The sequence below is a fragment of the Scatophagus argus genome, chromosome 18, assembly GCF_020382885.2.
Source record: "Scatophagus argus isolate fScaArg1 chromosome 18, fScaArg1.pri, whole genome shotgun sequence".
Classification (NCBI taxonomy): Eukaryota; Metazoa; Chordata; class Actinopteri; family Scatophagidae; genus Scatophagus; species Scatophagus argus.
The window spans coordinates 7,013,149-7,026,435 of record NC_058510.1 but is presented as its reverse complement, the minus strand read 5'-3'; the positions used below and the strand labels follow the sequence as shown (position 1 = coordinate 7,026,435).

At 40.1% G+C, this 13,287-nt stretch overlaps 1 protein-coding gene across 4 annotated transcripts; it reads left to right on the top strand.

Annotated features, from left to right (window-relative positions):
• Positions 1 to 361: 361 nt before the first annotated feature.
• Positions 362 to 13,264, top strand: LOC124049745 (xin actin-binding repeat-containing protein 1). Of its 4 annotated transcripts, XM_046371735.1 has the most exons (9): positions 397 to 1,467; positions 1,561 to 1,645; positions 1,744 to 2,097; positions 2,449 to 2,527; positions 5,448 to 5,593; positions 5,732 to 5,779; positions 11,387 to 11,517; positions 11,855 to 12,038; positions 12,155 to 13,264. In XM_046371735.1, exons 1-8 carry the CDS (start codon positions 1,253 to 1,255, stop codon positions 12,021 to 12,023), a joined length of 1,227 nt encoding a protein of 408 aa, XP_046227691.1. In that variant the 5' UTR covers positions 397 to 1,252; the 3' UTR covers positions 12,024 to 12,038; positions 12,155 to 13,264. The 4 variants fall into 4 exon arrangements, with proteins under 4 accessions (XP_046227690.1, XP_046227693.1, XP_046227692.1 ...); XM_046371737.1 differs by lacking the exons at positions 11,387 to 11,517; positions 11,855 to 12,038; positions 12,155 to 13,264 and adding exons at positions 5,898 to 6,041; positions 6,157 to 6,285 and having other exon boundaries at positions 378 to 1,467; XM_046371734.1 differs by lacking the exons at positions 11,387 to 11,517; positions 11,855 to 12,038; positions 12,155 to 13,264 and adding an exon at positions 6,157 to 11,286 and having other exon boundaries at positions 362 to 1,467.
• Positions 13,265 to 13,287: the final 23 nt, after the last annotated feature.

The window sequence follows — 13,287 nt, the reverse complement described above, 5'->3', positions numbered from 1 at the left end:
CCTCCTGTTGTGTCCTTGAGCGACACACACAACCAGTGGGGCCCACAGGGGTCCTGTTTCGTGTCTGAGTCTGCAAGAGTACGCAACATTTATCATATGAACTTATCCTATTAGTTCCTCACAATGATCTAAATGTACCCAGTTGTACACATTGTTCTCTCTTCAGAACAGAACATCAAATACTTAAGTGTGTTGTTAGATTTGGGCAACAAAAACACGTTGGTTAAGGTTATCAAAAGTGAAATTATTGAAATACATTGTCGATGCAGTACGTTGTTTCACTGATACACTCTGTATCAACATTTTCACAACTTCAAGTAACATTTCCTCATTACGCTGAAAGAAGATGTAAATGGTTGTCATTATGTTACCCTTAAAACCCTATTTGCTCTTGCAAAATTAGTTTGAGATTAACGTAATTTCCAGAATCCACAGCTGACTCTTATACATTAACAAGGCTCACATGCTCTTATACTGCACTGTAAATCTGTAACCTGAAAATCTCTGTTAATCAGTGTCTCTCAAAACTCAACCCAGACAAAATGCTCTCAAACCAGCTGAGCTGTGACTTATTATAATACTTTCATTCTAAAATATTTTTCTACGTCTTCATCCTTGTCTCCGTCCTGATCTGTACCTCCCCTCTGGACCCATAAAATCAATCTCATTTATCTTAGTGGATGATATCTTTCTCGTCAAAGATCAAGTAGTTTCATCAGAGCTTTGGAGGTTTGACCCAACGCGTTAAGGATTCTGCTGAAACTCAGAAACGAGAGAAAAACACACAATGACAAGAGATGTCAAATCAGTTTCTGTATTTCAGATGAAAGCAGCAGATTTACTGTACATCCCATTGTTTGCTCCTCCGGAAAATTTCACACTTCATTTTATAGTCTGTTATAATGAGGAAGAGAAAGGTAACGAGGAGGAAAAAGGACTTTGCTCACAAACATTTCACATCGTGTGCAAGTCTTGTGATGTTGCAGAAACGTTTCTGATTGTCGCAGAGAACAGACGCTGAGTGACATCTGTCAGGTAAAGACTACTCAGAATTTCCTTTATACAGTCCAACCTTTGTTTTCAGAAAACATTGGGTTTTTTAAATTATTTTTAAACCAAGTAATTTGCACTCTTTAGAATAAACTGCACGACCTCCTGAGAATCACTGCAATCTGTCATTCATTAAGGGTTGTTCACTACTGAAGTTCTAATGTTAAATTGTAAATCAATTGGAAAATATTGAGCTTTAGTAATGAATGAAGGAATCATTGGCTCTCCATCGTGTATATCAGGTAATATAGTTATTAGCAAACTGTGTGCTGCTGCGACGGTATTGGTCATGGAGTGGAAGAGCAACCTGAGGCGCACCCAGTCGCTGAGCGGCCCCTTGTCATGTGACCAGCCCACCTGGACAAAGGCAGGGCTGCAAGACAGACAGACAGCATCTGTGTCGCAGCTGGTTGCCAGGTGAAAGAACCATCTTCCTCACTCTTCGTACATCTGTGACAACTAAACACACAGTCCAATCCCATGATTAATATGACTCTGTGTATGTAACAGGTATCAAACTACAGTGGAAGTGACTGCAAATATTCAAAAAACTGTAAATAACAATGAAGCAAAGAGAAAGCACGTGTTGAAAGAGGTAACCCTTCACTTTACATGACATATTGGAGCTGCTGCAAATGTCTTCAGTGGGAAAATAATCAATATGCTACTTGTTTCTGTGTGTATCACTGTCAGATAACTCCATCTCTCGTGGAGACTGAACAGACTTGTCTGGAGGCTCTGTTGAGGAGAAATGATGAGAAGGAACGATCTAGAGCCAGGATCAATCTGGCTCGCAGTAGGTCAGTGGGGAGCCTTCAAAACAGCGTCGGGACAATTGAGGCCCTGAAGGCTCTGTTTGAGTCAAAGGCAGTGGCACAGAACAAGACGAAGGGCAGTGTCAGAGCTCCGAGTCTCCGGTCATCCTGCAAGGAAGAGGACATCACGCAGACGATGAACGAGGCGAAGAGCCCTGCAGAGAAACCGACGACCCAAGTTCCTGCTGTCGCTCCGGTTAATGATGTGAACGAAGATAACGTGACCGAGAAGGTAAATAGTTAGTTTAAAAAAGGCTCCTGATTTGAGAGTTTTAAGAGCTCAAAACAAGAATACTGTGAGTGGAAAATACTGACTTATTTTCACAATATCAGAGATATTATATAGCAGCTTATATTTAGTTGTAATCTAGAGTTAGTCTGTGCATGTCAGTTGTTTTGGGACTGATGGCAGATTTATTTTTAACACATATTTATTTTTAACTTTAGGCGTCAAGTTTCTATCAAATCCATCACGTAATGCCCAACAGGGTACTTCCAAAAACAAAGTGAAGACTTCATATTGTCACATGGACAAACATGGGTGTACTTAGCAACAGTGACCATTCGTTATTTCTCTCTCTAGGTGGTGAATCAGACCTGGCTGGAGAGGAGAAAAACAATAGGGGGTATTGATTTTGAAAACACTGCAGCCTCTCAGGCTGGTGAGTACCAGACAGCATTCATCAAAGTGTGTTCTGTGATGAACTGCCAACCTAACCACCACCTATTATGATATCCTGCCTCGTAAAGCTGGGAAATAAATGTTTAAGTGTTCTCTCTGTTGAGTAGCTATCAGATTTTAGATTCAAATGTTTATTGTTTGATGAAGGAACTTTGGCTTGCAGTTGGAATAGCCTCTTCAAGAGACACAATGCGAAAGATAAAAACCCAGTCATAAACTGAATAATTTAAAATAAAATGATGTAAAAATTAACTACACATGCACAAGGACAAGTTGAACAGATTAAATAAGAGATAGACTACCCTGATCAAGGTTCTCAGGAAACTGGACTGGCATCAAGCCTTCAAGCTGTTCTTGACCTTGACTGAAAAATTCAGATTCAGACTCTGGTGCAGGCTCACCACAGGGCTGAGCAAGATAAATATAACTAACTAAATAACACTGTCCTTTGGTGCGAATGACACAGAAAACAGGGACAGTGTTTGGTATCAAATTATTCATACACAGTGCATCCGGAAAGTATTCACACCGCTTCACTTTTTGCACATTTTGTTATGTTACGGTCTCATTCCAAAATGGATTAAATTCGTTTTTCCCCTCAAAATTCTACACAAAATACCCCATAATGACAAAGCAAAACAAGTTTGCTTGAATTTTTGGAAAATTTATTAAAAATAAAAGAAAACTGAAATATAACATGTACATGAGTATTCACACCCTGTGATCAACACTTTGTTGAAGCCCCTTTGGCAGCAATTACAGCCTCAAGTATCTTTTTGAGTGTGATCCTATAAGCTTGGCACACTTATTTTTGGGCAGTTTCTCCCACAATTCTGAACCTCTCAACCTCCATCAGGTTGGATGGGAGCGTCAGTGCACAGCCATTTTCAGATCTCTCCATAAATGCTCAATAGGGTTCAATTCTGGGCTCTGGCTGGGCCACTTGAGGACATTCACAGAGTTGTCCTGAAGCCACTCCTTTGTGATGTTGGCAAAACTCAAGGTGGGTTTTCATATGCATTTTACTGAGGAGTGGCTTCCGTCTGGCCACTCTATCATATTTGGTCACCTCCCTGACTAAGACTCTTCTACCCCAATCGCTCAGTTTAGTTGGACAGCCAGCTCTAGGAAGAGTCCTGGTGGTTCTTTCTGTACCCTTCCCCAGATCTGTGCCTCAACACAACCCTGTCTCAGAGATCTATAGACAATTTCTTTGACTTCATGGCTTGGTTTGTGCTCTGACACGCGCTGCCAACTGTGAGGGCTTATATAGACTGGTGTGTGCCTTTCCAAATCATGCCCAATCAACTGAATTTACCACAGGTGGACTCAGCTCAAGGTGTAGAAACCTCTGAAGGATGATCAGTGGAAACAGGATGCACCTGAGCTCAATTCTGAGTGTCATGGCAAAGAGTGTGAACGCTTATATACATGTTAGATGTTTTTTGTTTTTCATTTTTAATAAATTTGCAAAAAATTCAAGCAAGCTTGTTTCACTTGTTTTGTGTAGAATTTTGAGGGAGAAATTAATTAAGTTAATTTAATCCATTTTGGAATGAGACTGTAACATAACAAAATGTCGATAAAGTGAAGCGGTGTAAATACTTTCCGGATGCAGAGAGTCTTTTTGAGATTCTTTTGAACATGCAAAAATGTGAATTTTAATTCAACATATATAAAACATAAAGTAATAATAAATAAAAATGACTTGAGTATAAATAAAGCTGTTCTTTAAAAAGTTCTTTTCTTATATTTAGTACCAAATCACATATGAGAGGGAATTAACGAACTATAAAAGGTGACCCATAAATGTCTGGCTTGTCATGAGCCTAACTCAGTGTCCAGTCTAACATAACAACATGTGGACTTTCTTCCTCTGTGAGTCCCATGACTCAGGTCAAAGCTGTGGACAGTATGAGTTGAAAGGGAAGAGGTGAAATGGAGATGAATATCAGCACAGTGACTGTGCAGGAAGCCATGATTGACTAAACCTGGTGTGGGCATAGTAAGCCACTCCAGAACAGGACGGAAATAGCAGGCATGCTGCAAGTCCTGAATAAGAGCAGAAGGGTGAAAGGGTCAGTTGTCACTCGGGCAGGAATGAGAAAGGGGAGCGAAGGAGAGTGGGAGAGGCACCATTACCAGGCTCAAACCGACAGGAAATCAGACCTGAACATGTTCGCAGAGACTGATAGAAAATAAGAAGACAGGCAGGTGAGGAGGAACTGGGAGCTGTTCATTTTCTGTGAGTAAAGATTTTGATCGAATTGGACAACAGGAGAACAATCTCCGTCTACTGAGTAGAAACTTTTTTACCAACACGTTATATTTGGCAGGGAAAAAAGTTTAATTTGATGAACAGTTTTAGCAGTTGAGTAAATCTTAAAACATCAGCTTAATGTGTGTTTACTTTTTGCTCTTCTGTGCTTAGTCAACTGTAACTGCAGTGACTTTCCTGTTCTTTTAACTCACAGTAGCCTATCTGTGTCAGTGTCAGGAGTCAGGTGTCTGTCCCTCTTTACTACAAGTGGTACATTTATAACTTGACCACATGGCAGCTGCTAGCCAAAACTGCAAAACCACTAACGCAGAAGTCACCAGGATGTTAATAAAAATGAGTCCTGTTTAATCTGTCTTTCAGTCAGAATATTCTGTCAGTCTAGGAAAATACAGTCTAATTTTGGGCACCAGCTGTCCTTTTGACAGCTAGTAAGAACTGTCAAACAAAGGAAACTACAGCTACTTTTGTCTTTACCCCAAATCCCACGTGGAAGAATCTGAAGGCACATTTATATTACAGCAAACACTTGACGCCATTGTGAACAAGTCTGATTAGCTGCCCATTTTACTTGTATCGCAAAGTAATTCAACACATTAAAAACTGTTGTGTGTCTCTGCAGATGAAAAGAGGAGATCAATTGCAGATTTCAGAGACAGCTCCTTCATCCAAACCAAGGAGAAACTCTGTGTCTCAGTCAAAGCTATATCTGCTCTCTATCTGTCAAAGGTGGCACCTCAGGAATCAACAAACAGCATTTTAAAACTGGTAAACATCTGTTTACTCACTGTACCCTCTTCTTTCCTAGATGTCTTTAGCCCTATCTTATCTTAGCATGAGCTTTTCTTTTATGCTTCTGCTTTTATTTATCATTTTTTATGATACAATGTCAACCTGACCTTCCAGACACAAGATCATTCATTTGAACCCAGGGAAAGAGTCAAACTAAGCAAGGTAAGGTGGAATTTCACCAGACATTTTGCATGATGGTTGTTACAGTAACATAAATATATTCCACAATATCATATACCATATGACCCAAGAACCCATTTCTTGCTATTTTGCTTGCTAGAGGCACATAGTTTTCTTACAAAAGATATGGGATGCCATCCAATCCATTTTATTTACCACCGTGGTTGCATTTGCGGTTGCTTCAGAGATCTGCTAACTCACTGACACCCAGCATGTGGAAAGCAAATCATCTGGCATGATGAAGGTATTACATCAGTTTCATTGCTGTAAGCATGTCTGCACACTCTGGAGCATGGTTTTCACTGGATATCTCAGTTACGAAGGACCCAATGATGAGAATGTTACTTTGTCCTTCTAAGATGGCAGAAGAGGAAAAAGTGCAGAAGAAATGTAACCTTCCTCCACCTCCTTCAACCAGAAATGAGCCAGGGACAGATGACATCTCTGGGGCACATTTCCAACAGTCTATGCCATCCCAGCTTTCTAAAGAAAAGTTACACCATCAGCGGCAGAAATGTGAGCTGAGAAGGCTCCTGAAGCACACTCACCCAGAGCTGAAGATGTTGGATGATGTTGTGGATGACGAGCTTGCTGAGGTTTTGAGCACAGAAACTGGGGTGACAACTGGTGAAACTGGATACGAGGGAGAGGTCCTTTCAAGATGTTTGTTATTTGAGAACTGTGCCTTGAGTGACAAAGTATCTCCTTACACTCCCCAGAGGCACATGGCAGAGAGAACAGTGGAAAGAGGCAATGTTGGTAAATCATCGGCTGTATTTGAGGGGCATGATGAGAAGCCATGTGGTGAAAGTGTTAAAGGGATTGTGGAGGATGCCAAAACACTGGGTTCTAGTCCAGATCCTAATACAGAAGGTGAGGAGGAGATAAGAATAGATGTTCAGGCTACCAGAAGGATGTTTGAGAGTCAGTCTGTGTTTGGATGTACCAAACTAAATCCAGATAACAAGTTCCAGGGGAAAATTTCTGTTTGTGGGGACGAGGCAGGGGCAGTCCAAAAAAGAAAACAGGAATGCAGTAAAGTGAATCTACACAGCAAAAACAAAAGCAGTGCATGTACCAAAAGTCTTGATTTAACAGATCAAGAACAAGGACCATCTGTTCACAGCACTAACCACAAGCTGTCTGGTAGGGAAGAGATTTTCACTGCTGAAACAGTCTTTGAAGATGAGCTGACAACCCTTCCTGATCCCAAAAGATTTGGAGAAGTAATCAAAACTAGTGTGACTCTTTTCAAAAACAATCCATTTATCCAAACAAAGATAGAAAAAGAGCAGTCGTTTGTGCATACATCAAAATCCTACAAACCAGTAGGTGACGGCATGCCAGCTCAGGACTGTCTGATCACTAATGTCAAGAACAGAGCCCATTTGTTTGAATCTATGCCATTTGACAAAATTAGGCAGCAAAACCAGGATGAGCTTGAGACAATGGTGGAGAACATAAAGAAAACATTAAATTGCCTTCATCACATTAATGCCATACATTCAGGTGGCTCAATCATTGAGGTGAATGAAACAATGATAGCTAAAAAGGCCAAATTCACACTGTCAGAGGGTGGACCTCTGATAAATTACAGTGAGGTGGCTGAAGGTGGTGCACAAAACTTCATACTCCAGTTGCTCCCACGTGCAAACCTAAAGCCTCAGATCACTTACCTAAAGGAGAACAGTAAAGGAAGTATGGAGACCATTATGGTGAATGTACCTGTGCACCAGCATCAGTTCACTACCAACCAGGACACAGAGTTTAAAACTGCCAATGTGGTGCAGGTTGTTGAGGATATTCTTAATCAGGATAACTCTTTGAGGAAAGGAGTTATAATCCAGGAGGATGTGGACAGATGTGCCGAAGTCATTGTTTACTCCCTCTACAATTATGCTGATCTGGAAGATGTGAAAAGATACTGTCCACAAATTTCACAGTATGATGATCCAGAGCCAAAAAAAGGTGATGTGAGTAAAACACACGATGAAGAACTACAAAAAGGTGGTACTGAATCAACTAGAAACTACCTTCTTGAAACTTCTAAAGACCAAACCTGCCAAGAATCAATAAGGCCTGAAATCACAACAAAAGGCAATGTAAAACTGTTCAAGAGTTGCATTGAAAGGGGAGATATGGAGTATCTGAAAAGCCTTCAGGCACAGCCAACAGTGCAAGAACAAGAACTCTCCACTGACCAAAATGTGGCTGGACAAGACAAGGACCTTCATCGTGAACAGACAGGTGATCAGACAGAGGAGAGTACTTCAGAATGGGTCCCAGTGGATGTACAAAGACTGAGAAACATGTTCTCTGGAGATCACAGACCATCGCAACCAAGGCAAAATGTATGTGAAAATCTTTTCCAAACTGCCACAATTTCCTGTGCATCCTCAGGTCAAAATGTGCCTCTTGGAAAGAGCCAGTCCTCAACAGAATTCAAGGTTGGTGTATTCTGCTATGGACAACCAAATAATAGCTTCACGTACTGTGATGCCCAAACACAAAAAGAAGCTTGCAACTCTGCAGTTGTACCACAGGGATCATACCAACATCTTGACTCGCAGGATGATGACAAGGTCCACCAGGCTGAATTAGTCGAGGTGATAGATGATGATGAGATCTCTGACCTGCAAATTGCAATACATAGCCTACAACAGGCCACTATCGAGGCCAAAACTTTGCATCAGTCATCACAAGAAAAACAGAAATTTCTTGCTCAACAATCTGCAAAGGAAACCGTAGTCTCAGTTACAACAGGAAATGTTAAACACTCAAGAACAAAAGCAGAATTACCTCAAGAAAATGAAGACCAAAAAGACGACCCATGCACAGAGCCAGTGTGGGATGAATTCTCCTCAGCCTCCAGCATCACCTCAGAACATGAACTGGACCATCAACACGAGAATACAGAGATATGCCGTAAAGACACTAAGTCTGAAAAAGTACAAACTACGGAGACATGCAGCAAAATGGATCAAAAGTGCACAGAAGTGGTCCAGAAATCTGTTATGGTGTCTGTACATAGTTCAGAAACAACAACTGCACAGCAAGAGGATGAGGAAGTTGCTCTTCAGGGCAAATTTCAAGAAGCTTTGAATTCACTGGAGAGATCCAATGTTAATGTCACTAGGGGAGATTTCAGAGCAGCTATGATATACAGAAACTCCTCCAAACCTCACAAAGAAAGGTCAGAAAATGTGGATGTTGAGTGTCTTGAAAAGTCCACCAATGACGTGTTTTGTCCTGTGACTGAACCTAAATCAGCTCAAGAACTGTTGAACCAAGAGGTCACCAAATTGACTGCAGCAAATTCAGATCTTCCAAACCAAAGTGAAACCCTAAATAAAGTATCTACAAGATCTACAAGTGCTGTCTTGGAGAAAGGCAGAAAGTCCGTTGGTCCAAAACCAGCAATCCCACCTAAACCTGAGCATTTGAAAGTGAAACAAAAAGACATTCAATCAACCAATGCAAAAAATCCTGAGATTACCCAAACTAATTATATAAGACCCAAAGAAGCAGTCCCTCAATCATTTCCAGTTGTTCAAGTACATAAGCAAGACCTATTCAAGATTAACAATAGTGTAAATTCAAGGTCTGATTTAGTGGACCTTCAGAGAAGTGAGCTTTCTGATGATGCTGTACCTGTGTCTCAGGAAACTGAAGTAAGGCCTCAAGCCCAAGGTTCAGTCATCACCTTGGTATGTAATAACACAGATGAAAATATTATCAATCAACATCAGGAGAAAAATGTGATAGCACATGAGAAAAACCCTCAGGATTTCTCAGTCAAAGAGAAAACAAATGAAACAGATGAAAGCCATGTAGATTTTCATGAAGAATGCAAGAAATTTGTGGGTAAAAAGACACTCTCAATGAAGAATGCACCCGTAAAGCCAAAAAGAGTAAAAATTGCCCAGTCAGACAACAAAAAAACAGACCACGCGTCTGTAGATAGTAATTCCTCAATTCTCACACATGTGATTGAAGAACCACAACAATCACTCTCTGGTCAATCATGCAATGACCCAAACATCTGTGGACAAACTGCTGACAACAAAGACAAAGTTGAGATGAGGGCAAAGAAAGGGCGAACTGAGACAGAGGACGAACGCCGACAGCGTCTGTCAGTTCACATGGATGAGATCATAAGAGGGAATATAACAGCAGCCATGGAAATTTTTGACAACTTGCGAAAGCAGGAGGAATTGCAGAGCATTCTCAGTAGAGTAGAAGAAATTGAACAGGACACAAGCGAGGTTGACGTAGGGTCTCTGAGACGAGTATTTGAGAATGTCCCTGACTGGGTTGTCAGCTCTGACAAAAAGAAACAAAAGAAGGTAGAAGTAGAAAACAAAGAAGAGAGGATTCCATTAATAAGAGACAACACCAAAAGCAAGTCCTCGATGGCACATGTTTTTGGGGATCTTGAGCGAGCTAGTGAAGAAATCATTAATCTAAAAGAACAGACTTTAGCCAGACTCATGGACATAGAGGGAGCCATAAAGAAGGCTCTTTATTCTGTCTCCACTTTGAAATCTGACTCAGACATTGCTGGTTTATCATGCCTATTTAAAGAGTCACTAGGGAGCGTGGAAGGGTCCCCGTCCTCTGGTAATATTAGTAAAATTAGCATCGGCTCAAGCAAAACAAAATCACTGCCGACACAGGTAATTTGTACACCACAGGAAAACAAAGCTCTGTCTGTTAGTCAAAGTGCAAGCATTGAAACAGCCTCTGCAAAACAACGAACAAGTCCTCCCTCTTCACCTGCCTTCATCTCCATCCAGTCAGCTGCTAGAAAGACAAATAAAACAGAGGTTCCTCCTCCAGAGAACAAAGTCTGCCCAACATGTCAACACGGCCCAAAGACAGAGGAGAAATTCCGGACAACAAAAACCCTGACATGCAACAGCCCTGCTCAGAACAGAAAAAGGGACCCCAAAAAGGGAAGTCAAAAACAATCCTCTTACAACCAAATGAACCCTAAACGAGAGCTCAGTGTATTCGAGGTGCAGACCGACCATGAGGGAAACAATATTATGGGCACCAAAACAGTAACAGAGAACTATGAGAGAACTGATAACTTTGGAAACCGGTTTTACTCTTCTACAACTTCCACTTTTTTCACTGCCCAGCCGGAGTTGACAGCATCCACAGGTCAGGCATTGGTCAGTCCAGCTACGTATCAGGTCACAAAGTATCCCGAAGTTCAGCTGCCGATCAATCAGAAACCTTAAACCATTCATAGACAGGTGTGGTTTGTTCGCCATTAGTTTCCATATTCTGAACGAGGAGGTTCTTTTGCACATAATTGTATTTGCTAAGATCTGAATCATGTTGGTTATTATGACTTGTTTGTACGTTATATTTTTACTTAGGCTTTTGTGAATTTCAGATTTTCTTACTGATGCTTGAGTTTACTTTTAGCTTGCATTCGTTGTTTTTGATTTGCATTTGAAATTAAATATGTATTATTGGTTTTCATTTATCTTTGTGATTTTTTATTCATGCTTACTATTATCGGGGGGGTTTTTTATATTAACAACACTAAGTTTTATTTGTCTGATTTTAATTTCTCAGTTTCAAGCAGCTTTTCAAGAGACGTGTTCAGCCTGTTTGAAGCCGGTTTATCCAATGGAAAAAATTACTGCAGACAAATACATTTTTCACAAAACTTGCTTCTGTTGTAAACAGTGCAAGAAAAAATTAAGGTGAGATCTTCAAGTATTTTACACAAAAATCACCTGAAACACTGAATCCCAAATGACAAATGTCAAATAAAACTAAAGTTGAATAGATTTTTTTTTTTTCAGAGTAGACATTTTAATTTGACAAGTAACAGTAATTGTTGTATTGGATTGAACTAATATAATGGCAGGAATAGCAGCCATCTTTGTTTCAGTATGCACGTTTCCTGCTGTGACAAATAAAATGTGGCTTTTGAAGGATTTCAAATGATTGACAATATGCAAAGTGAAATATGCATGTAAATTTTCTAACTACAGGCCTTAATTTGAACTTTAACTGACAAATTGTGCTCATTTGTAGCATGTACAGTTATGCACCGTTGCATGGGGAATTCTACTGTATATTTCACTACCAACAACTGTTCAGAAGAAAAGGGAATTATGATGAGGGTTTTGGACATGTTCAACACAAGAACCGATGGCTTCTAAGGAATAATACTGACATGGCGACCTATGAGTCAGAGGCATAAATAATCAGTGAAAATGTGAGTACGAGCAGGCAACACTTTCTACCTTTACTATGTATTCTTTCATGCCATATATATAATAATTCATTACCATGGTTTCTTTTTTGAAAACTGTTCTGTTTTTCTGTCCTCAGCTGATGTTGACGCTGACAACACGGAAAATCTTCCTGAGGATGTGTTTAAGTCACCACGCTATGAGCACCTGTAACTCAAGTCTGAAAAAATCAGTGTGTTCATATACTTATTGGTAATGAATGATAATATGTTAACACATAACCCACCCACTAAAACTGCAACAACGGCTTAATCATTGTAAGATACTGAAGCGTAACAGATGGTGACACATGCAATCATATCCGTTTCATTCAGTAAATTTGGTGAAACCACACTTTATTTCTCAAATTCTACATCAAATTACACTAAATGTGTTTGTGTAATACTTTTTGTGAACACAGAGTGGTTTGTAAATGTGACTGTAACTGGGATAACAGAAGAATCAAAAACAAAGTAATTTTGTTCTGGATACAAGTGTAATAGTTCCACAGAAAATTCCACCACTGAAATTTTTACTGCTATGTCTTTAATAAAGAGGCTCCTACAGTGTAGCACTGCTGAACTGTTCGCGTCTTGTCTTTGAGAGTCTTTAAGAGCCTTCACACCTTCCAACCTTGCTCACTGAAAGAGTGAGATTTTAATCATCGCTTCTGTCATGGTCCAAACAAGCTGAGGATACATAACCCAATGCAATTCAGCTCAATTTATTTATGTAGCACCAAATCACAACAAAAGTTGTCTCGTGACACTTTCCAATTAGAGTAGGTCTAGACCCAACTCTTTAATACAGTCAGTGACTTTTCCTGAAACAAACCAAACTCCCCAGCATCTTTTACGATCTGCCCGAAGTCGCTCATATTGATGTGGGGCTGAATTTGCAGCACTTCTTCATCAACGTGCAGTGAGAGGTGTGGAAGTGTCAAACATCTGGCACTTTAGATGAGTACCTACAATAACAATCCCTCATTAAAGGATTTTCTTTTCACATATGAGTACTTCTCGAGTTATAAATGAAATGGGGACAAAACAATGGCTAACTCCAGAGCGGATTTAAATGGCTTAAAGATGGCATTAAATATATTAGCATTCAAAGTCCCCCCTACTAGAAATGTTACTAAGAAGGTTCTATGTATATAGAACTGTAACATTATTCATAAACATGAATTTGAATATACTACATGAACTACAGATGAAGGGGAGGTGGGAAACTGAA

Coding starts and splice junctions, on each gene's coding strand:
- LOC124049745 (XM_046371734.1), top strand. CDS start 1,253: ATGAATGAAGGAATCATTGGCTCTCCATCGTGTATATCAGGTAATATA. Junction 1,468..1,560: donor GTGTCGCAGCTGGTTGCCAG/GTGAAAGAACCA, acceptor TGTATGTAACAG/GTATCAAACTACAGTGGAAG. Junction 2,528..5,447: donor CACTGCAGCCTCTCAGGCTG/GTGAGTACCAGA, acceptor GTGTCTCTGCAG/ATGAAAAGAGGAGATCAATT.